We start from the raw sequence: 24,056 nt of genomic DNA on the forward strand, positions 1-24,056 counted from the left end.
GTCAGAGTGCCCATGCTGACCCCTGACCACTGCTGGCTATGATAGAAAGGTGTCAGGACACACAGGACATGGCAGCTCGCTGTGTATGGGGGGTGTAGTCACAGAGGGGTCAGAGTGCCCATGCTGACCCCTGACCACTGCTGGCTATGATAGAAAGGTGTCAGGACACACAGGACATGGCAGCTCGCTGTGTATGGGGGGTGTAGTCATGGAGGGGTCAGAGCACCCATGCTGACCCCTGACCACTGCTGGCTATGATAGAAAGGTGTCAGGACACAGGACATGGCAGCTCCCGGTGTATGGGGGTGTAGTCACAGAAGGTTACAGCGCCCATGCTGACCCCTGACCACTGCTGGCTATGATAGAAAGGTGTCAGGACGCACAGGACATGGCAGCTCGCTGTGTATACGGGGTGTAGTCACAGAGGGGTCAGAGCACCCATGCTGACCCCTGACCACTGCTGGCTATGATAGAAAGGTGTCAGGACACACAGGACATGGCAGCTCACTGTGTATAGGGGTGTAGTCACAGAGAGGTCAGAGCACCCATGCTGACCCCTGACCACTGCTGGCTATGATAGACAGGTGTCAGGACACAGGACATGGCAGCTCCCGGTGTATGGAGGTGTAGTCACAAAAGGTTACAGCGCCCATGCTGACCCCTGACCACTGCTGGCTATGATAGAAAGGTGTCAGGACACACAGGACATGGCAGCTCGCTGTGTATGGGGGGTGTAGTCACAGAGGGGTCAGAGTGCCCATGCTGACCCCTGACCACTGCTGGCTATGATAGAAAGGTGTCAGGACACACAGGACATGGCAGCTCGCTGTATATGGGGCGTGTGGTCACAGAGGGGTCAGAGTGCCCATGCTGACCCCTGACCACTGCTGGCTATGATAGAAAGGTGTCAGGACACACAGGACATGGCAGCTCGCTGTGTACGGGGGGTGTAGTCACAGAGGGGTCAGAGTGCCCATGCTGACCCCTGACCACTGCTGGCTATGATAGAAAGGTGTCAGGACACAGGACATGGGAGCTCGCTGTGTATGGGGGGTGTAGTCACAGAGGGGTCAGAGTGCCCATGCTGACCCCTGACCACTGCTGGCTATGATAGAAAGGTGTCAGGACACACAGGACATGGCAGCTCGCTGTGTATGGGGCGTGTGGTCACAGAGGGGTCAGAGTGCCCATGCTGACCCCTGACCACTCCTGGCTATGATAGAAAGGTGTCAGGACACACAGGACATGGCAGCTCGCTGTGTACGGGGGGTGTAGTCATGGAGGGGTCAGAGCACCCATGCTGACCCCTGACCACTGCTGGCTATGATAGAAAGGTGTCAGGACACACAGGACATGGCAGCTCGCTGTGTATGGGGGGTGTAGTCATGGAGGGGTCAGAGCACCCATGCTGACCCCTGACCACTGCTGGCTATGATAGAAAGGTGTCAGGACACAGGACATGGCAGCTCACTGTGTATAGGGGTGTAGTCACAGAGAGGTCAGAGCACCCATGCTGACCCCTGACCACTGCTGGCTATGATAGAAAGGTGTCAGGACACACAGGACATGGCAGCTCGCTGTGTATGGGGGGTGTAGTCACAGAGGGGTCAGAGCGCCCATGCTGACCCCTGACCACTGCTGGCTATGATAGAAAGGTGTCAGGACACACAGGACATGGCAGCTCGCTGTGTATGGGTGATGTAGTCACAGAGGGGTCAGAGCGCCCATGCTGACCCCTGACCACTGCTGGCTATGATAGAAAGGTGTCAGGACACACAGGACATGGCAGCTCACTGTGTATGGGTGATGTAGTCACAGAGGGGTCAGAGCGCCCATGCTGACCCCTGACCACTGCTGGCTATGATAGAAAGGTGTCAGGACACACAGGACATGGCAGCTCGCTGTGTATGGGGGGTGTAGTCACAGAGAGATCAGAGCGCCCATGCTGACCCCTGACCACTGCTGGCTATGATAGAAAGGTGTCAGGACACAGGACATGGCAGCTCGCTGTGTATGGGAGGTGCAGTCACAGAGGGGTCAGAGCGCCCATGCTGACCCCTGACCACTGCTGGCTATGATAGAAAGATGTCAGGACACACAGGACATGGCAGCTCGCTGTGTATGGGGGATGTAGTCACAGAGAGGTCAGAGCACCCATGCTGACCCCTGCTGGCTATGATAGAAAGGTGTCAGGACACACAGGACATGGCAGCTCGCTGTGTATGGGGGATGTAGTCACAGAGAGGTCAGAGCCCCCATGCCGACCCCTGCTGGCTATGATAGAAAGGTGTCAGGACACACAGGACATGGCAGCTCGCTGTGTATGGGGGTGTAGTCACAGTGAGGTCAGAGCGCCCATGCTGACCCCTGACCACTGCTGGCTATGATAGAAAGGTGTCAGGACACAGGACATGGCAGCTCGCTGTGTATGGGGGATGTAGTCACAGAGAGGTCAGAGCACCCATGCTGACCCCTGACCACTGCTGGCTATGATAGAAAAGTGTCAGGACACACAGGACATGGTAGCTCGCTGTGTATGGGGGTGTAGCCACAGTGAGGTCAGAGCGCCCATGCTGACCCCTGACCACTGCTGGCTATGATAGAAAGGTGTCAGGACACACAGGACATGGCAGCTCGCTGTGTATGGGGGGTGTAGTCACAGAGAGGTCAGAGTGCCCATGCTGACCCCTGACCACTGCTGGCTATGATAGAAAGGTGTCAGGACACACAGGACATGGCAGCTCGCTGTGTATGGGGGGTGTAGTCACAGAGGGGTCAGAGCACCCATGCTGACCCCTGACCACTGCTGGCTATGATAGAAAGGTGTCAGGACACACAGGACATGGCAGCTCGCTGTGTATGGGGGGTGTAGTCACAGAGGGGTCAGAGCGCCCATGCTGACCCCTGACCACTGCTGGCTATGATAGAAAGGTGTCAGGACACACAGGACATGGCAGCTCGCTGTGTATGGGGGTGTAGTCACAGAGGGGTCAGAGCGCCCATGCTGACCCCTGAACACTGCTGGCTATGATAGAAAGTTGTCAGGACACACAGGACATGGCAGCTCGCTGTTATTCCTCATTGAAATATCAAAAATTTGTGTTTCCCAACTATTTTGTATCTGGGGACCATGGTCCCTGGGAAATAGTGTGCCCCACAAGTAGTTCATATCTACCCCCAACACATAATGCGCCATGTCCTGCGGCCCATCGTCTAAAAGGCCCTATTTATGCATCTGCCTTTTCTCTGTAACCCCCTTTTAATGTCTTAATGAGAAGGGGACATTATGATACCCCTTTTTCCATAACCCCTATAATGTCCCTTATAATGTCCCCTTGTCTTTGGACTCCAGCAATGGCCTTTGCACACTAATAACATATCCTAGCAGTGCCCCCCCCTCACTAATAACATGTCCAGCAGTGGCCTCCCCTCACTAATAACATTATCAGGAACAGCCCCCCCCCCCCCTCACTAATAACATTATCAGGAACAGCCGCCCGCCCCCCCCCCCACACTAATAACATTATCAGGAACAGCCCCCCCCCCCTCACTAATAACATTATCAGGAACAGCCCCCCCCCCTCACTAATAACATTATCAGGAACAGCCCCCCCCCCCTCACTAATAACATGTCCAGCAGTGACCACCCCCCACTAATAACATGTCCATCAGCGACCACCCCCCACTAATAACATGTCCATCAGCAGCCTCCCCTCGCTAGTACCATGTCCATCAGCAGCCTCCCCTCGCTAGTAACATTATCAGCAGCAGCCTCCCCTCGCTAGTAACATTATCAGCAGCAGCCTCCCCTCGCTAGTAACATTATCAGCAGCAGCCTCCCCTCGCTAGTAACATTATCAGCAGCAGCCTCCCCTCGCTAGTAACATTATCAGCAGCAGCCTCCCCTCGCTAGTAACATGTCCAGCAGCAGCCTCCCCTCGCTAGTAACATGTCCAGCAGCAGCCTCCCCTCGCTAGTAACATGTCCAGCAGCAGCCTCCCCTCGCTAGTAACATGTCCAGCAGCAGCCTCCCCTCGCTAGTAACATGTCCAGCAGCTGCCTCCCCTCGCTAGTAACATGTCCAGCAGCTGCCTCCCCTCGCTAGTAACATGTCCAGCAGCTGCCTCCCCTCGCTAGTAACATGTCCAGCAGCTGCCTCCCCTCGCTAGTAACATGTCCAGCAGCTGCCTCCCCTCGCTAGTAACATGTCCAGCAGTGACCGCCCCTTACTAATAACATTATCAGCAGCGGCCTCCCCTCACTAATAACATGTCCAGCAGTGGCCTCCCCTCACTAATAACATTATCAGGAACAGGCCCCCCCCCCCAACTAATAACATGTCCCAGCAGCGGCCTCCCCTCACTATTAATGTGTCCAGCAGTGGACTCCCCTCACTAATAAAATGCCAACAGTGACATCCACTCAATAATACCATGTCCCAGCAGCAGACTATCCTCACTAATACCATGTCCCAGCAGCAGACTATCCTCACTAATACCATGTCCCAGCAGCAGACTATCCTCACTAATACCATGTCCCAGCAGCAGACTATCCTCACTAATACCATGTCCCAGCAGCAGACTATCCTCACTAATACCATGTCCCAGCAGCAGACTATCCTCACTAATACCATGTCCCAGCAGCAGACTATCCTCACTAATACCATGTCCCAGCAGCAGACTATCCTCACTAATAACATGTCCCAGCAGCAGACTATCCTCACTAATAACATGTCCCAGCAGCAGACTATCCTCACTAATAACATGTCCCAGCAGCAGACTATCCTCACTAATAACATGTCCCAGCAGCAGACTATCCTCACTAATAACATGTCCCAGCAGCAGACTATCCTCACTAATAACATGTCCCAGCAGCAGCCTCCCCTCACTAATAACATGTCCCAGCAGCAGCCTCCTTTATTAATGTAATGTCTGCAGCAGCGGCCTCTCCTCACTAATAACATATCCCAGCAACAGATGCTGGGATATGTAATGTCTGCAGCAGCCTCCCAACCATTGAATTGTCCAAGGCCCATAAAAATAAAGAAAACACTTCCCTCCAGCGCTCCTCTTCACCCCGCTGCTATGGCTTCTTCTGTCCTCAGATTCCCGGCAGTACAGGCAATGACTATGTTCTCTGCCCGCACATACACGCTGTGAGGTGCCATGCCCGATTAAATCATCATGCGGGTATAGAGCATAGACGTGCCTCTGCACACACTCCCGGGAATCTGAGGATACAAGAAGCCGGGGCCACAGTGTGAAGAGGAGCGCCAGCGGGAAGTTCTGATTTTTTTTTTTTTTCCACCATGTTTCATATATCAGCGGACTACGGCCCCATGGTTGTAGACCACGGCCCCATGGTTGTAGACCACGGCCCCATGGTTGTAGACCACGGCCCCATGGTTGTAGACCACGGCCCCATGGTTGTAGACCACGGCCCCATGGTTGTAGACCACGGCCCCATGGTTGTAGACCACGGCCCCATGGTTGTAGACCACGGCCCCATGGTTGTAGACCACGGCTATAGAGGGTTTTCAGTGAGTACAAACCTCCAGATCTGGGGCAATCAGTATCGGCCGGTGATAATTTTGCATCTTTAGTGCCATCATCCTGATGATTTTATTCTCTATTTTCTGAGTGGTTCTGTCCCCAATGTAATAAGAACAGAGTCTGGTGATGTGTAATCCCCCCAATGATACAGGGCACAAATCAGGGCGCCGAGCAGACGCACCGGGCACCAGGGTCACGCATGGGCGCCGAGCAGACGCACCGGGCACCAGGGTCACGCATGGGCGCCGAGCAGACGCACCGGGCACCAGGGTCACGCATGGGCGCCGAGCAGACGCACCGGGCACCAGGGTCACGCATGGGCGCCGAGCAGACGCACCGGGCACCAGGGTCACGCATGGGCGCCGAGCAGACGCACCGGGCACCAGGGTCACGCATGGGCGCCGAGCAGACGCACCGGGCACCAGGGTCACGCATGGGCGCCGAGCAGACGCACCGGGCACCAGGGTCACGCATGGGCGCCGAGCAGACGCACCGGGCACCAGGGTCACGCATGGGCGCCGAGCAGACGCACCGGGCACCAGGGTCACGCAGGGCACCGAGCAGACGCACAGCGCACCAGGGTCACGCAGGGCACCGAGCAGACGCACAGCGCACCAGGGTCACGCAGGGCACCGAGCAGACGCACAGCGCACCAGGGTCACGCAGGGCACCGAGCAGACGCACAGCGCACCAGGGTCACGCAGGGCACCGAGCAGACGCACAGCGCACCAGGGTCACGCAGGGCACCGAGCAGACGCACCGGGCACCAGGGTCACGCATGGGCGCCGAGCAGACGCACCGCGCACCAGGGTCACGCAGGGCACCGAGCAGACGCACAGCGCACCAGGGTCACGCAGGGCACCGAGCAGACGCACAGCGCACCAGGGTCACGCAGGGCACCGAGCAGACGCACAGCGCACCAGGGTCACGCTTATTACCAAGATTTCTGGTCCTTCTGGCAGATGTCGATTCATATTCAGGAGGGGCCACCCAGCGCACACTCACACTCACTATAGAAGTTCTGTACAAGAAATTTATGTATTAAAAAAAAATAAACTTAATGTACAAATCAAAATAAAGAGCAGCTTAAATAAAAGGCAAGTGGGTGGAGCCAGGAGCACAAAAGACGCACCAGGAGGGGGCGCCCCACATGACACAACCGTGCTTCCGGGTTGCATGGTGTCCCTGGTCACCTGACTAGACGGGGGGTGTCCCACAAGATGCTGCGCTCCCGGGTCACGCCACCGGCCAGAATGCTTCATACTTCAATAAATTAATGGGAAGGGGATGTAAACAATTTTGGGCGAGGAGCGGAGGGAACATGGAGGAGGACATTAGTGGGGACGGGAGGCGATGGGGCGCAGGTTGGGTAACAGACTCCCCCTTGTGGCACAGATTTCCCCGCCGTCCGCTCTTCTGGTGTGATGTCCGCATGTAAGTTCACTCCACACGCACCAGCAGACCTCTCAGTATCGTCGCCCCCTTTTCCTTGGTCGCCCACTCCACCTCGGAGCTAGGGATCCTGGGATCCAGGAAATTAGAGTCCCCCGCTGCTGGGGGGCCCATCTTGTATGATCCTGGCCGGACACAAACCTGGAGAGCAACCTGGGCTCCGAATGTGCGCTGAGACCGCGGATCTCTGAACCTGAAAGCCGAAGAAAGCAAAAGTCAGAGGATCAGAAGAGTGGGGGTCCCATCAGTCCGACAAGAGCTGGAGGCAGAGGTCACCCCCAAAATACAGAGACTCATGGACTATTCAGACTGATAGTCCCTCATCATTCATCTGCCCGGGCACCCAAGTCATTATCCCCCCCCCCTCTCCTTCCCCCACCGCCGCCCGGGCACCCAGGTCACCCCCTCTCCTCCCAGGCTCCTGATGTGGGGATGACCAGGGTAACTCACTGGACTTTGGGGCAGAGGTCGGGCAGGCCGGCGTATCGTAGGGTGGGTGATAAGACCACGCTCTGCACCTCTCGGCTCTGCAGGACGTTGGGCTCGGGTGCTGGGAAGCCGTTCTGGGGATCCATCTTGAGGGGCACAGATGTGAGAATACACGATGACCCTGCAGGAGAGGAGAGGAAGGATTCACATCCGGCTATGGAGGAGGCAGCACAGGCTGCAGTCAGGTTACTCACCTGGAAGCAGCTCCCCGCGGTCCAGCGTCCTCCGCACACCCGCCGCACTGCTGCCCTGGTACGCTACGTGCCACTTCTTGTACTGGGTACACGAGAGCCGCGGGCTCAGCCTGGAAAACATCAGCGCCGTGAGCAGCAACATCTACACACAGGACACAGAGGACAACACTGCAGGTACCTGAGGGGGAAGCTGCACCATCCGGCGGGCTCAGCATACTCCCGGGGGGGGTCTCCCCTCTTACTGTACAACTCGTCCCCCCGCAACTTGTGGCAGGACTCACAGTGACACACACAAAGCTTAGGGTCCTCCATGAAGTATCCGTCTACAGGGACAAGAGGGAAAGTCAGGAGGCACAAGGGAAGACAGACACGGGAGAGGGAGGGGGGAAAAAGGGAGGGAAAGTCAGGAGGCACAAGGGAAGACAGACACGGGAGAGGGAGGGGGGAAAAAGGGAGGGAAAGTCAGGAGGCACAAGGGAAGACAGACACGGGAAAGAGGGAGGGGGGAAAGAGGGAGGGAAAGTCAGGAGGCACAAGGGAAGACAGACACGGGAGAGGGAGGGGGGAAAGAGGGAGGGAAAGTCAGGAGGCACAAGGGAAGACAGACACGGGAGAGGGAGGGGGGAAAGAGGGAGGGAAAGTCAGGAGGCACAAGGGAAGACAGACACGGGAGAGGGAGGGGGGAAAGAGGGAGGGAAAGTCAGGAGGCACAAGGGAAGACAGACACGGGAGAGGGAGGGGGGAAAGAGGGAGGGAAAGTCAGGAGGCACAAGGGAAGACAGACACGGGAGAGGGAGGGGGGAAAGAGGGAGGGAAAGTCAGGAGGCACAAGGGAAGACAGACACGGGAGAGGGAGGGGGGGAAAGAGGGAGGGAAAGTCAGGAGGCACAAGGGAAGACAGACACGGGAGAGGGAGGGGGGGAAAGAGGGAGGTAAAGTCAGGAGGCACAAGGGAAGACAGACACGGGAAAGAGGGAGGGGGGAAAGAGGGAGGGAAAGTCAGGAGGCACAAGGGAAGACAGACACGGGAGAGGGAGGGGGGAAAGAGGGAGGGAAAGTCAGGAGGCACAAGGGAAGACAGACACGGGAAAGAGGGAGGGGGGAAAGAGGGAGGGAAAGTCAGGAGGCACAAGGGAAGACAGACACGGGAGAGGGAGGGGGGAAAGAGGGAGGGAAAGTCAGGAGGCACAAGGGAAGACAGACACGGGAGAGGGAGGGGGGGAAAGTCAGGAGGGAAAGTCAGGAGGCACAAGGGAAGACAGACACGGGAGAGGGAGGGGGGAAAGAGGGAGGGAAAGTCAGGAGGCACAAGGGAAGACAGACACGGGAAAGAGGGAGGGGGGAAAGAGGGAGGGAAAGTCAGGAGGCACAAGGGAAGACAGACACGGGAGAGGGAGGGGGGAAAGAGGGAGGGAAAGTCAGGAGGCACAATGGAAGACAGACACGGGAGAGGGAGGGGGGGAAAGTCAGGAGGGAAAGTCAGGAGGCACAAGGGAAGACAGACACGGGAGAGGGAGGGGGGAAAGAGGGAGGGAAAGTCAGGAGGCACAAGGGAAGACAGACACGGGAAAGAGGGAGGGGGGAAAGAGGGAGGGGGAAAGTCAGGAGGCACAAGGGAGAACAGACACGGGAAAGAGGGAGGGGAAAGAGGGAGGCAAAGTCAGGAGGCACAAGGGAAGACAGACACGGGAAAGAGGGAGGGGGGAAAGTCAGGAGGGAAAGTCAGGAGGCACAAGGGAAGACAGACACGGGAGAGGGAGGGGGGAAAGTCAGGAGGGAAAGTCAGGAGGCACAAGGGAAGACAGACACGGGAAAGAGGGAGGGGGGAAAGAGGGAGGGAAAGTCAGGAGGCACAAGGGAAGACAGACACGGGAGAGGGAGGGGGGAAAGTCAGGAGGGAAAGTCAGGAGGCACAAGGGAAGACAGACACGGGAAAGAGGGAGGGGGGAAAGTCAGGAGGGAAAGTCAGGAGGCACAAGGGAAGACAGACACGGGAGAGGGAGGGGGGAAAGAGGGAGGGAAAGTCAGGAGGCACAAGGGAAGACAGACACGGGAGAGGGAGGGGGGAAAGAGGGAGGGAAAGTCAGGAGGCACAAGGGAAGACAGACACGGGAGAGGGAGGGGGGAAAGAGGGAGGGAAAGTCAGGAGGCACAAGGGAAGACAGACACGGGAGAGGGAGGGGGGAAAGAGGGAGGGAAAGTCAGGAGGCACAAGGGAAGACAGACACGGGAAAGAGGGAGGGGGGAAAGAGGGAGGGAAAGTCAGGAGGCACAAGGGAAGACAGACACGGGAAAGAGGGAGGGGGGAAAGAGGGAGGTAAAGTCAGGAGGCACAAGGGAAGACAGACACGGGAGAGGGAGGGGGGAAAGAGGGAGGGAAAGTCAGGAGGCACAAGGGAAGACAGACACGGGAGAGGGAGGGGGGAAAGTCGGGAGGGGGAAAGTCGGGAGGGGGAAAGTCGGGAGGGGGAAACGGGCAGCGGAGAAGAGGAGCGGCGAGGGAGGAGAGAGGGGAAGTAAAGGGGCCGCGGCGGAGGAGGAGAGGGAGGGGGAAGAGGGAGGGGGAAGACAGACACGGGTAAGAGGGAGGGGGAAGACAGACACGGGGAAGAGGGAGGGGGAGAAGAGGGGCCGCGGCGGCAGGGGAGAAAAGGGGCCACGAGGGGGGAGAAAAGGGGCCACAGAGGAGGAGACGGGCAGCGGAGAAGAGGAGAGAGGGGAAGTAAAGGGGCCGCGGCGGAGGAGAGTGGCCGTGGTGGCGGAGGAGTAGAGGGAGGGGCCGCGAGGAAGCAATGAGGTCCCAGCAATTCCTCTCACCAGGTAGAAGCAGCAGCTCCTTGAAGCGAAGGCAGAGGGCAAGATATTCACAGCTGCGGAGGGCCTGGGGGTCCGGGGGGAGCCAGCACAGACTCTCCTTCACACCTGGAGAGAAGATGATGAAGATGTGATTGTGGGTCTACGGGCGCGCGCCACAGACCGCCATTCCCCAGCACCAGGCGCGCCACAGACCGCCATTCCCCAGCACCAGGCGCGCCACAGACCGCCATTCCCCACCACCAGGCACTACAGTGAAGCCTCCCCTGGGAACTACAGACCTCCTTGGCCCCCTACCCCAGGGCTCTGGAGACCGTAACACAACTGCTCCCCCCCCCCCCAGGGGAGCTACAGACCCTGCCTCCCCCTCCAGGCCCTCATACCATCCACCATGTCGGCCTTCTCCCTTTCTCCAGGAATATGTCCCTCATGAGCATTGGACTCCGCACCGTGCACCTCTCCCGTTACTATGGAAACCTAGAGAAAAGAGGACATGGGGGTGAGAAGAGGCCGCAGAGAAGGGTCAGGAACCTTTTTGGCTGAGAGAGCCATGAACGCCACACATTTTATAATGTTATTCTGTAAGAGCCGTACCATATGCACATGCCCCCCAGTAGATAGGTAGTCCCAGTGTCACAGGTGCCCCTGCAATCTACATTTCGGATCATAGGCACACCTGTGCCCCTGTCTGTGGTGGTGCCCCTTTCCGAGATCACTCGCCTCTCCACGTTCCTGCTCCTGGCCTGGCTGGCCAGCACTCGCTGATTTTAAGGCCCAGTGCGACGCTGATTGGCGCTACCCAGTTCCCGGGTTCCTGTAAAGACCAGCGGCTCCCAGCATTCCCCGTCAGATCTTAGTGCTTCGTGCCTAAGAGGAAGCTTTCCACAGTGTTTCCTTCCCAAGTGTTGATCTCCCGTTGTGACCCCGGACCTGTTCCTGCTCCTTGGCTGCCAGCCCTGACCTCTTGCTCCGTACCCGACCTTGCATCATTCCCGTCTGCCTGTTCCTGACCACGAGATTGCCTAATGATACTGTACCTTGACCTTGGCTGCCACCGTGGACATTCGCGCATGTGGAATGACCTGGTGGTACCACGCTGCAGCAAGACCATCATGCTTTGCGGTGGGCTCTGGTGAAGACCAGGTACCACTTAGATTCCGGTCCCAGGTGTCGGCTTACATCATCGTTCACGGCGGTCCAGGGGGTTCACTACTCCAAATCCCGACACCCACCACATGCCTCCCTGCACCAGCTCCTCATCGCTCCCACGCTCTTCTCTTTGACCCAGGCTAAGACGATGGTGGCGATGGCACATGGGTCATACAAAGGACGTAGGCAGATGTAACATCGCTGCCTGTGTCCAGTGATCAGTCTAAGAGACACACAGCAGCCATCACTATTTATTAAAGATCTGCCTGAGAGCCAGATGCAGCCAACAGAAGAGACATATCTGGCTCCCGAGCCATAGGTTCCCTACCCCTGCCGTAGAGCATTACAGCGCAGGATACAACCCCCGGGCCGCACAGCATTACAGTGCAGGATTCTACCCTTCGGAACAGAGCATTACAGAGCAGGATACAACCCCTGGGTTGCAGAGCATTACAGAGCAGGATACAACCCCTGGGTTGCAGAGCATTACAGAGCAGGATACAACCCCAGGGCCGCAGAGCATTACAGAGCAGGATACAACCCCAGGGCCGCAGAGCATTACAGAGCAGGATACAACCCCTTGGAGCAGAGCATTACAGCCCAGGATTCTACCCCTCGGAGCAGAGCATTACAGTGCAGGATACAACCCTTGGGCTCCAGAGTATTACAGTGCAGGATACCATCCCCAACCATAGAGAATTACAGCACAGGATACAACCACGGTATACAATCCCCGGGACGCAGAGCATTACAGCGCAGGAAACAACCCATGGGCCACAGAGCATTACAGCGCAGGAAACAACCCATGGGCCACAGAGCATTACAACACAGAATGCAACCCCGAGCAGCAGAGTATTACAGCACAGGATACAACACACGGGCCGCAGAGAATAACAAGATAGAATGCAACCCATCCAGCAACAGAACATTACAGCGCAGGATGCTACTTCTGGGCGGCAGAGCATTACAGCACAAGATGTAATCCCAGGCCGCAGAGCATTACAGCACAGGATGTTACCTATGTCCCACAGAGCATTGCAGGGCAGGATGCTACCACTGGGCAGCAGAGCATCACAGCACAAGATGAAACCCCCGGGCCCCATTATAGGATACACCCCCTGCGTTGTGGGGTCAGGCAGAGCCTTTGGGGGCCACAGACGCTCTACCAGTATGAATCATACGGCTGCAAGGCATTACAGCACAGGACCCAGTGGGGCCTCCTACGACTCCAGCTAAGTACTGACCTGCTCACACTGTCCGTACAGGTCCACCACCACATGACACAGCTCGGGCAGGTCCTGCGCCCCCACCCCCTGGTCCAGGCCATTGATATACAAGTGGAGGCCACCAGAGGAGTCCAACAGGAGGCCGACACACGTTCCCTCAGGACACAGGTCCAGATTAGGTCCATAACCTTCCCGGATCTAGGAGGGAGGGAGCATTAGACAGTAATGGGTGTGTGGGTGACTGGGGCAGTGTAATTGGGCGCCCATGCAGGTACCTTGGATCCATTGTACAGAACCGCGCTGCGCTGGAAGATCCAGGCGCTTCTCTTAATGGCGGCAGCAGTGGCCGGGAAGTTGATCCTCTCAGGTGAGACCCCGATAACTCCGATGGAGAGGGAGGAGGTCCAACGGGGGGACAGCTGGTCTATCCGCACCTGCACAGCACCATAGTGAGGGTAAGAGGGACAACAGTGACCCCACCACCCGGGGACACGCGGCATCCCCCAACCCCACCGCCCCCCCGGCCTTGGGACGCACGACATTCCCCACAAAGCCCCTCACCCTCTGGGGACACGCCCCCATTACCTGCAGCAGGAAGAGGCGCGGCAGCGGCTGCGCCAGCACCACCACACCCTGGTTGTAGCTGCTCACACGCGCCGCCCTCCTGTTCCCGTGTGACAGCTGAATGTTCTTCCCGTGATTATCCATGAAGTGCAGAGACTGCGGCTGCAGGGGAGGAAGAGGGTCACCCTGCAACAAGAGGAGCCCAGAGGTAGGAGGGGCCAGCCATGACCATGTGATGATGATGAGGGGAGGGGCCGGGCACTCACATTGTGCTCCAGGTCGTCTTCCTCTTCGCTCTCGGAGGTTACAGACGGAGGTTTCGTGGTGTCGGATTCTTCTAGAACTGAGGAGCTGATAACAGACAGGGCCGTGATGGAGCCGTGGAGATCCAGGATAACGAAGACGCCCTGTGGATGGCGAAACAATGGGGTAACACCACGCTGGGGCAACTAGTGGCGGGAAGTCTGCTCCAGCCCCAGGAAGGGAGTCCAGGGAGGTCCCACCCCCGGCCCAGCTCTACGGGGGTCCACACATCATCAACTGGGCTGCGGAGGAGCGGTAGTAGTGTACGTGTAATAAAGTATCGGGCCGTCCCCGCGGGGGGTGTGTGTGTAGGTGTGTGTGGGGCCGTCCCCGCGGGGTGTGTGTGTGTGTGTGTGTAGGTGTGTGTGGGGCCATCCCCGCGGGGTGTGTGTGTGTAGGTGTGTGTGGGGCCATCCCCGCGGGGTGTGTGTGTGTAGGTGTGTGTGGGGCCGTCCCCGCGGGGTGTGTGTGTGTAGGTGTGTGTGGGGCCGTCCCCGCGGGGTGTGTGTGTGTGTGTAGGTGTGTGTGGGGCCGTCCCCGCGGGGTGTGTGTGTGTGTGTAGGTGTGTGTGGGGCTGTCCCCGCGGGGTGTGTGTGTGTAGGTGTGTGTAGGGCTGTCCCTGCGGGGTGGGGGTGGGGGGGGGGGGTGTGTAGGGCTGTCCCCCCGGGGTGTGTGTGTGTAGGTGTGTGTAGGGCTGTCCCCGCGGGCGGGGGGTGTGTAGGTGTGTGGGGCTGTCCCCGCAGGGTGTGTGTGTAGGGCTGTCCCCCGGGGTGTGTAGTACTTACCTTAGGAATCCCGCTGGCTGCTGCTCCCATGTCCTCGCCATTTATCACAATGTGTAACGTGTCATCACTATCCCGACGTAGACCCAGTCTGCACCCGACCTACAGGTGACAAGTACAGAGAGTCACTACTGGATCACCAGAACCAGGACGTCATCCGAACCACCAGAGTCACACAGCGCACCATGGGTGGAGGGTGAGAGATGCAAAGACGTGGCGTCAGGGGCCGGAAGGAAAGATTGTGTCCTAACAACAACCCTGCCCCGCTGACCAAGCACCCCCGGGAGAGAACCCTGCCCCAGCAACCCGACCCCGCCCCCACCCCGGGACAGAACCCTGACCCAGCACCCACCCTCAGGTCTCAGCACCCGCCCCCTGACAGGACCCTCACCCGCTGACCCAGCACCCACCCTCAGGTCTCAGCACCCGCCCCCTGACCCAGCACCCACCCTCAGGTCTCAGCACCCGCCCCCTGACAGGACCCTCACCCGCTGACCCAGCACCCACCCTCAGGTCTCAGCACCCGCCCCCTGACAGGACCCTCACCCGCTGACCCAGCACCCACCCTCAGGTCTCAGCACCCGCCCCCTGACAGGACCCTCACCCGGATTTCTGAATATCTTACACACTTTCTCCATAGCCACAAAATATAATAATACAAGTTAAAACCCTCCATAATCTCCAACCATTTAGGAACAGAACCTACAGAGATCCGATCCAAACTGCTGCAGTAATTCTCCCGGAGGCGCTGCCCATTCCTCAGAACCGCAGACCCAGAAACCAACCAAGTGACCCGGGCTCGGAGATCAATTGCTGAAGGCGGCAGACCTCCACCCAAGAAGGGGGCCTCATGAGGAGGGATGGAGGTGACTCCAATGTGACAGGATCCGGACCAGCGCCGGTCCAGCCGCTCCACTTTCACCTGAAAGAAACACAAAGCCAGGTGATGAGGAAGCGGTGGGAGTCCATATAGCACCCAGCACACGAGCCCAACCTCGCACCTCAAACACCTCATTGACCAGGAGTTCACTACTGCTGAACACGATGCCGTCCCCACAGCCGGCGCTGCGCTCAGCTCGGGTCCCGTCACACAGGATGGACACGTTCTTCCCACAGATGGAGTGGAAGCGGTGAGAGACGCTGGGGACTGGAGCAGAGGAGAGAATAAGAGACCACAAGAGACCGGATCCCAGCCGGAGGGAGCAGAGACAACTCACCCGGAGAAGGAGACGGCAGAGACTTGTCAGTGGCGTGACTGGCAGACAGACTGTTATCTATGAGACCGCTCCCGCCGGTCAGAGACACCTGGACACATTGACCGTACAGATCTATAACCGCGTAGATATCTGATGGACAGAGAACAGGCATGAAGGATCCTGGTACACGGCTGCCACCAACGTGAGGGGCAGAGACACAGCGCGGCTGCCACCAACGCCAGGGGCAGAGACACAGCACGGCTGCCACCAACGCCAGGGGCAGAGACACAGCACGGCTGCCACCAACGCCAGGGGCAGAGACACAGCACGGCTGCCACCAACGCCAGGGGCAGAGACACAGCACGGCTGCCACCAACGTGAGGGGCAGAGACACAGCACGGCTGCCACCAACGCCAGGGGCAGAGACACAGCACGGCTGCCACCAACCCGAGGGGCAGAGACACAGCACGGCTGCCACCAACCCGAGGGGCAGAGACACAGCACGGCTGCCACCAACGCCAGGGGCAGAGACACAGCACGGCTGCCACCAACGCCAGGGGCAGAGACACAGCACGGCTGCCACCAACGTGAGGGGCAGAGACACAGCACGGCTGCCACCAACGCCAGGGGCAGAGACACAGCACGGCTGCCACCAACGCCAGGGGCAGAGACACAGCACGGCTGCCACCAACGCCAGGGGCAGAGACACAGAAGGCATGCCGCCCTCCTCCACAGAGGCTCCCCTCACCTCCCAGACGCGTGCCTCGGCAGGTACTGCAGGAGGACAAACGGCACGGGCTCTCATCACCCCCATAGGGGGACAGACAGACGGTACGGGCTCTCATCACCCCCATAGGGGGACAGACAGACCACACGGGCTCTCATCACCCCCATAGGGGGACACGGGCTCACCGCAGCTCACCTTTTCCTGCCGGCAGCCCTGTACAGGCCACTCCTTGGTCTTCACCATTGATGTAGTAGTGTAAATCTCCTCTGGTGGTCTTCATCATGCCGATCCGTGAGCCAGCGCCCAGAGAATCCAGGTCACAGCCATAGTTATTCCTTAAGGTGTTGCCATCCTGCATGATGGCCGTGCCGCTGACAGGACAAGAGAGAAGCCTGTGACTGGAGGGACAGACCCTGCAGCGGATGCTCCTGCCCCATCACATTGTAGTCCCCGGAGCAGGTCCTCGGTGCTCACCTCAGCATCCACGTGTCGTAGTCAATGTCAGTCATTGTGTTGGGAAATTCCAGGTCCTCTGGCCGGATGGCTGTGACTCCTGGGGAGACACCACATCTAATATTTAGAGGCTTATAAAACCCTGACCGTGAGATGAGAAGGGGCTCCAGAGGGACCCCGACATGTACTGCCACCCAACACACCTGCCTCTATAGAGCCCGACCAGCGGTCCACCATCTTCTGGATAACGATCTCAAAGAGCTCCCCGTCCCTCAGAGGCCTGTGGGGGAGCAGAGAGATGAGAGGGGTCCGCCATGGAAGGGGGCAATCCGGAGGACCCCAGCAAGGCTCACCGGTTAGACATGACGATGGCGTCATTGAATTCACTGCGTGAGTTGTTCCTCAGGGCGGTGCGCCCCCCGCTGGTGATGAGGGCGTTACTGCCATGTAGATGATGGAAGCGCAGGTCAGACAGGGACTGCTGGGTGCAGGGTGTCCCCGGGGTGAGAGCCAGGACCTCGTCCTCCTCTCCAGGCAGAGGAGCAGTGTCTACAGGAAGATGGAGAGTACAGACCACAGTGCCCCCCACATCACCCGTCCCCCAGCGCTGGCTCGTCTGCCGTCACTTACCTGCTTCATCCACGATGGTGGCCTGCGCAGCCTGTCCATACAAGTCCACCACAGCGAAGACGTTAGGGGGCACGTTCCAGGCGGCTACTCCCTGAGCCACCCCATTGACGAAGAAGTTGAGCGTTCCGTCTTCTCTGCGCACCACCCCCACAGTGTCCCCTGCCTGAGAGAGAAGAGCAAGTGAGCGGCCACCCCAGGCTCCGGCCTGGCCATGTGGAGGGGGGACTGACCTTCAGCCGGTCCAGGTTGTGTCCGTACTCGTCCAGGATGGTGGTGCCGTTGTGCATGACTCCATTACCGGTCATCATCCAGGTTCCTGCACAAGAAGCAGAGACGTAAGACCCGCCGCGGAGGCTCAGCAGCCCTCATGCAGGACTACTTACCTGAGCGCAGGTTGGTCATGGTGGAGGGGAGCTGTAAGTAAGCTGGGTTGTGGGTGGTGACTCCAATCTCAATAGACCCCGCCCACTTGTCCACCATTTTGTCTATCCGCACCTGGAAAACCTCATTGTTATGGAGCGGCCGGTTGCTGAGCACGACGCCGTGATTGAAGTCATCGGTGGCGCTGGAGAGACAAGAACGATGAGGACACAGGAGGGCGGCAGCAGCGCTCGTACGCAGGCGCATGCACAGTACATACTGCGGCCGCAGGGCTGTGCGACCCCCGTTCATGATTGACGCTTTCTGACCACAGTTTGCATGGAACAGCAGCTGCCCGGGGTCCGGGGTCTGCGAGTTCTGGCGTCCGGCGTCCGGGGAGCGCGCCCTGAGAATGGCATTATTCCTCCGCAGGCGATCCGCGTGATTGTGGTTGTGAACAATCGTAACCTTTACCGCCATGCCATAGAGGTCAACGACCCCATACACCACCGGGGGGGTCTGACACGAGGCCACGCCTGCACAACAAGCAGAGCCAATCAGAGAAGCAACAAGGAGGCCCAGGGGGAGGGGTCACAAGAGCTTACAGTCTATGAGGATGAGGGGGTGACACAAGAGCTTACAGTCTATGAGGATGAGGGGTGACACAAGAGCTTACAGTCTATGAGGATGAGGGGAGGACACAAGAGCTTACAGTCTATGAGGATGAGGGGAGGACACAAGAGCTTACAGTCTATGAGGATGAGGGGGTGACACAAGAGCTTACAGTCTATGAGGATGAGGGGGGACACAAGAGCTTACAGTCTATAGGGATGAGGGAGTGACACAAGAGCTTACAGTCTATGAGGATGAGGGGAGGACACAAGAGCTTACAGTCTATGAGGATGAGGAGGACACAAGAGCTTACAGTCTATGAGGATGAGGGGGGGACACAAGAGCTTACAGTCTATGAGGATGAGGAGGACACAAGAGCTTACAGTCTATGAGGATGAGGGGGGGACACAAGAGCTTACAGTCTATGAGGATGAGGGAGGACACAAGAGCTTACAGTCTATGAGGATGAGGAGGTGACACAAGAGCTTACAGTCTATGAGGATGAGGGAGGACACAAGAGCTTACAGTCTATGAGGATGAGGAGGTGACACAAGAGCTTACAGTCTATGAGGATGAGGGGGGACACAAGAGCTTACAGTCTATGAGGATGAGGGGGTGACACAAGAGCTTACAGTCTGAGGATGAGGGGGGGGCACAAGAGCTTACAGTCTGAGGATGAGGGGGGGGCACAAGAGCTTACAGTCTATGAGGATGAGGGGGGGACACAAGAGCTTACAGTCTATGAGGATGAGGAGGATGACACAAGAGCTTACAGTCTATGAGGATGAGGGGGTGACACAAGAGCTTACAGTCTATGAGGATGAGGGGGTGACACAAGAGCTTACAGTCTGTGAGGATGAGCAGGTGACACAAGAGCTTACAGTCTATGAGGATGAGGGGGTGACACAAGAGCTTACAGTTTATGAGGATGAGGAGGTGACACAAGAGCTTACAGTCTATGAGGATGAGGGGGTGACACAAGAGCTTACAGTCTATGAGGATGAGGGGGTGACACAAGAGCTTACAGTTTATGAGGATGAGGAGGTGACACAAGAGCTTACAGTCTATGAGGATGAGGGGGTGACACAAGAGCTTACAGTCTATGAGGATGAGGGGGTGACACAAGAGCTTACAGTCTATGAGGATGAGGGGGTGACACAAGAGCTTACAGTCTATGAGGATGAGGGGGTCACACAAGAGCTTACAGTCTATGAGGATGAGGGGGTGACACAAGAGCTTACAGTTTATGAGGATGAGGAGGTGACACAAGAGCTTACAGTCTATGAGGATGAGGGGGTGACACAAGAGCTTACAGTCTATGAGGATGAGGGGGTGACACAAGAGCTTACAGTCTATGAGGATGAGGAGGTGACACAAGAGCTTACAGTCTATGAGGATGAGGGGAGACAAGAGCTTACAGTCTATGAGGATGAGGGGAGGACACAAGAGCTTACAGTCTATGAGGATGAGGGGGGGGACACAAGAGCTTACAGTCTATGAGGATGAGGGGGTGACACAAGAGCTTACAGTCTATGAGGATGAGGGGTGACACAAGAGCTTACAGTCTATGAGGATGAGGAGGACACAAGAGCTTACAGTCTATGAGGATGAGGGGGGGACACAAGAGCTTACAGTCTGAGGGGAGACAGATATTCCTAACTTAGGGACAGGAATAAAGGGACCGGTCACCACATTTACATATACACAGCTAGTGACAGGTTCCTATAGAGGCCTAGTAAGCGATGCCCTTATTTTAGTGAAAAATAAATTACTCACCAGTAATTGTGTTTCCTTGACCCACGACAGCACCCAACCGGAGAGAGGGGTCCACCCCAGGGACAGGAAACCCAGAACCTTAAAGGCGCGCCCCACCCTTAAACCTCTAGTGCAGTGATGGCGAACCTTTTACAGACCAAGTGCCCAAACTACAACCAAAACCCACTTAATTATCGCAAAGTGCCACCACAGAAATTTATACTCCCTGCTCTGTCACAACTTTCATTCATATCAGCCCCTCAGGACACCAATAAAGCAGAAAATAGTCCCACGTAGCTCTGTCACTTTAAAATATCTCTGTGCACAGCAAGTCCTGGGCTGTCTGGGACTGCAGGAAGATACCTGGAGTCATCTCTGGTGATGGCCTGAGTGCCCACAGAAAGGGCTCAGAGTGCCCCCTCCACCACCAGTGCCATAGGTTAGCCAGCACTGCCCTAGTGCTACAAGTCCTGGGGTATCTGGGACTGCAGGAAGATACCTGGAGTCCTCTCTGGTGATGGCTGAGTGCCCACAGAAAGGGCTCCGAGTGCCACCTCCACCACCAGTGCCATAGGTTAGCCATCACTGCCCTAGTGCTACAAGTCCTGGGCTGTCTGGGACTGCAGGAAGATACCTGGAGTCATCTCTGGTGATGGCTGGGTGCCCACAGAAAGGGCTCCGAGTGCCACCTCCACCACCAGTGCCATAGGTTAGCCATCACTGCCCTAGTGCTACAAGTCCTGGGGTATCTGGGACTGCAGGAAGATACCTGGAGTCATCTCTGGTGATGGCTGGGTGCCCACAGAAAGGGCTCCGAGTGCCACCTCCACCACCAGTGCCATAGGTTCGCCATCACTGCCCTAGTGCTACAAGTCCTGGGGTATCTGGGACTGCAGGAAGATACCTGGAGTCATCTCTGGTGATGACCTGAGTGCCCGCAGAAAGGGCTCCGAGTGCCCCCTCCACCACCAGTGCCATAGGTTCACCATCACTGCCCTAGTGCTACAAGTCCTGGGGTATCTGGGACTGCAGGAAGATACCTGGAGTCATCTCTGGTGATGGCCTGAGTGCCCACAGAAAGGGCTCCGAGTGCCACCTCTGGCACCAGTGCCATAGGTTAGCCATCACTGCCATAGTGCTACAAGTCCTGGGCTGTTTGGGACTGCAGGAAGATACCTGGAGTCATCTCTGGTGATGGCCTAAGTGCCCACAGAAAGGGCTCCGAGTGCCACCTCCACCACCAGTGCCATAGGTTTGCCACCACTGCTCTAGTGCTACAAGTCCTGGGGTATCTGGGACTGCAGGAAGATACCTGGAGTCATCTCTGGTGATGGCCTGAGTGCCCACAGAAAGGGCTCAGTGTGCCACCTCCACCACCAGTGCCATAGGTTCGCCATCACTGCCCTAGTGCTACAAGTCCTGGGGTATCTGGGACTGCAGGAAGATACCTGGAGTCATCTCTGGTGATGACCTGAGTGCCCACAGAAAGGGCTCCGAGTGCCACCTCCACCACCAGTGCCATAGGTTTGCCACCACTGCTCTAGTGCTACAAGTCCTGGGGTATCTGGGACTGCAGGAAGATACCTGGAGTCATCTCTGGTGATGGCCTGAGTGCCCACAGAAAGGGCTCCGAGTGCCACCTCCACCACCAGTGCCATAGGTTTGCCACCACTGCTCTAGTGGATAATAGAGACTGTATGGGACTCAGTGATTGGTTATAATATGATGGAACGTCCCCTGACCATGAAGCTCTTCTGGCCGAGGACCTTGCTGACAACCAGAGTGCATCACCTGAAGCGTCCGCCTTCGTTCCCCTAATCCCTGGAACATCCCATCCGTCACAGAAGGTTCCTCTGCTGGAAACAGAGGTCTGCCCGTCTCATCTTCCATCTACGACAGCTCCCCTGAGCCGGAGGCCTCATTCTGACATGGTGGAGAGAAAGCCAGCAGACTGGAGCGGACTAGATCCTGTGGCCGGCTGCAGGGGCAGAACACACACAGAGACTCCTGTGTGGGATCTCCAATTTACATCTGCCGCCTTCTGACGTCACAGTCAAGTGGGACAGCAACTAGCGGAGTGGGGCAGAGACACGGCACTCCGCCATTACTATGCAGTGCCGGACGGACAGCAGCCATGGGTGAAGCCTCTGGCGGGGGGGGGGGGGGGGGAGCTCACCAAGGATCCCTGGGTCCCCATCAGGGACAGGAAACCACTGAAGGAGGAGGGAGGGGTCGCCCCTTTAAAGTTCTGGACTTCCTGTCCCTGGGGGCGGACCCCTCTCTCCGGTTGGGTGCTGTCGTGGTGAGAGGGGGGGATGGGTTCTCAGGGAACCCGTCACCAGCTGGACGTGTGAAAAATAAATAAGAAATGCTGCTGCATGAACCCGTCATCTGCCAAATCCTCCCATCAGGTTATTATCCGGAAATGGTGGAGGCCACAGACATGAAGCGAGACCACCACAGCCACAGGGGGCACAGGACACGGCACATGACAGCACCAGGCGACTCACCTTGGTCCATGCCATTGATGTAGAAGTGGAGGGCGCCATTCGATTTCCTTGTTAACCCAATGTGGTCCCCCTCCTAGATAAAACAACAAGATATGTATTGGATCACCAGAACCACAGTAGATGACGGCCTTCTGTCCCCAGGCTACAGCTATGGCAGCTATACCATCTCCCCAACCATCATACGGCACCAGAACCAGCAGCACTGCTCCGCACGGACCTGCAGCTCGTCCAGGCTGAATTCGCAGTACTCCCTCCGCGTCCCCTTCCCATTGGTGAGAATGCCGCAGCCGCTCATCATGATGGTTCCTGGACCAGGGGCAATAGAGAGGTAATTATTACCAGGGATCATGTTATGAAGGGAAGAGCAGGAGCGCCCACTTACCTGAGCGCAGGTTGGTCATGGTGGCCGGATACTCCAGGCTGTTGGGGTTGTGAGTGGTCACCCCAATCTCAATGGAGCCAGACCATTTATCTACCAGCTTATCAATGCGGATCTGCCAAGAGTAAAGCGGAGCATTAGGCCACGAGCGCCCCCCAGAAGACCCCAACTTCCAGAGCCCCCCCGCCGCACCTCAAACATCTCACAGTCCTTCAGCGGCCGGTTGGTCATCACCACGCCATTATTGAACTCATCGAGCGGTCTTCGCCTCTCAGCTGTCTTGTTCCCATTGCTGAGCTTTATCAGCGTGCCGCACTTCTCATGGAACAGCAGAGCGTCATTAGAGGTGGGGGGAGAGTGCTCAGACAGCACAGGAGGAGACCCCAGACTCACACTCAGGAGATTACCATGATAGGCCGACAGGATGGCATTACTGACCACCGCAGAGAGCTCCGTACTGGGGAAACCTGAGGACAGAAACCCAGGGACCTCATCATCACCCAGCGCAGGAGAAGACCTCCTCCTCATCATCACCCAGCGCAGGAGAAGACCTCCTCCTCATCATCACCCAGCGCAGGAGAAGACCTCCTCCTCATCATCCCCCAGACAGCACAGGAGGAGACCCCAGACTCACACTCAGGAGATTACCATGATAGGCCGACAGGATGGCATTACTGACCACCGCAGAGAGCTCCGTACTGGGGAAACCTGAGGACAGAAACCCAGGGAGCTCATCATCACCCAGCGCAGGAGAAGACCTCCTCCTCATCATCACCCAGCGCAGGAGAAGACCTCCTCCTCATCATCACCCAGCGCAGGAGAAGACCTCCTCCTCATCATCCCCCAGACAGCACAGGAGGAGACCCCAGACTCACACTCAGGAGATTACCATGATAGGCCGACAGGATG

The 24,056-nt window shown here is 57.5% G+C and overlaps 1 protein-coding gene across 1 annotated transcript; it reads right to left on the minus strand.

Moving 5' to 3' along the window:
• Window positions 1-6,607: 6,607 nt before the first annotated feature.
• Window positions 6,608-23,690, minus strand: NEURL4 (neuralized E3 ubiquitin protein ligase 4). Its single transcript, XM_072132275.1, has 26 exons — window positions 23,340-23,690; window positions 23,151-23,262; window positions 22,986-23,074; window positions 22,769-22,841; window positions 18,172-18,427; window positions 17,915-18,096; window positions 17,762-17,847; window positions 17,532-17,694; window positions 17,255-17,450; window positions 17,105-17,181; window positions 16,923-17,001; window positions 16,644-16,819; window positions 15,743-15,871; window positions 15,527-15,672; window positions 15,232-15,447; window positions 14,529-14,627; window positions 13,707-13,847; window positions 13,462-13,626; window positions 13,152-13,310; window positions 12,895-13,074; window positions 10,885-10,978; window positions 10,505-10,609; window positions 7,866-8,010; window positions 7,688-7,797; window positions 7,455-7,614; window positions 6,608-7,197 (listed from the first exon to the last, which is right to left on the minus strand). The coding sequence occupies exons 1-26, from the start codon at window positions 23,676-23,678 to the stop codon at window positions 6,993-6,995; spliced, it is 3,882 nt and encodes a 1,293-aa protein (XP_071988376.1). The 5' UTR covers window positions 23,679-23,690; the 3' UTR covers window positions 6,608-6,992.
• Window positions 23,691-24,056: the final 366 nt, after the last annotated feature.

This window comes from Engystomops pustulosus, unplaced genomic scaffold, assembly GCF_040894005.1.
Source record: "Engystomops pustulosus unplaced genomic scaffold, aEngPut4.maternal MAT_SCAFFOLD_326, whole genome shotgun sequence".
NCBI lineage: Eukaryota > Metazoa > Chordata > Amphibia > Anura > Leptodactylidae > Engystomops > Engystomops pustulosus.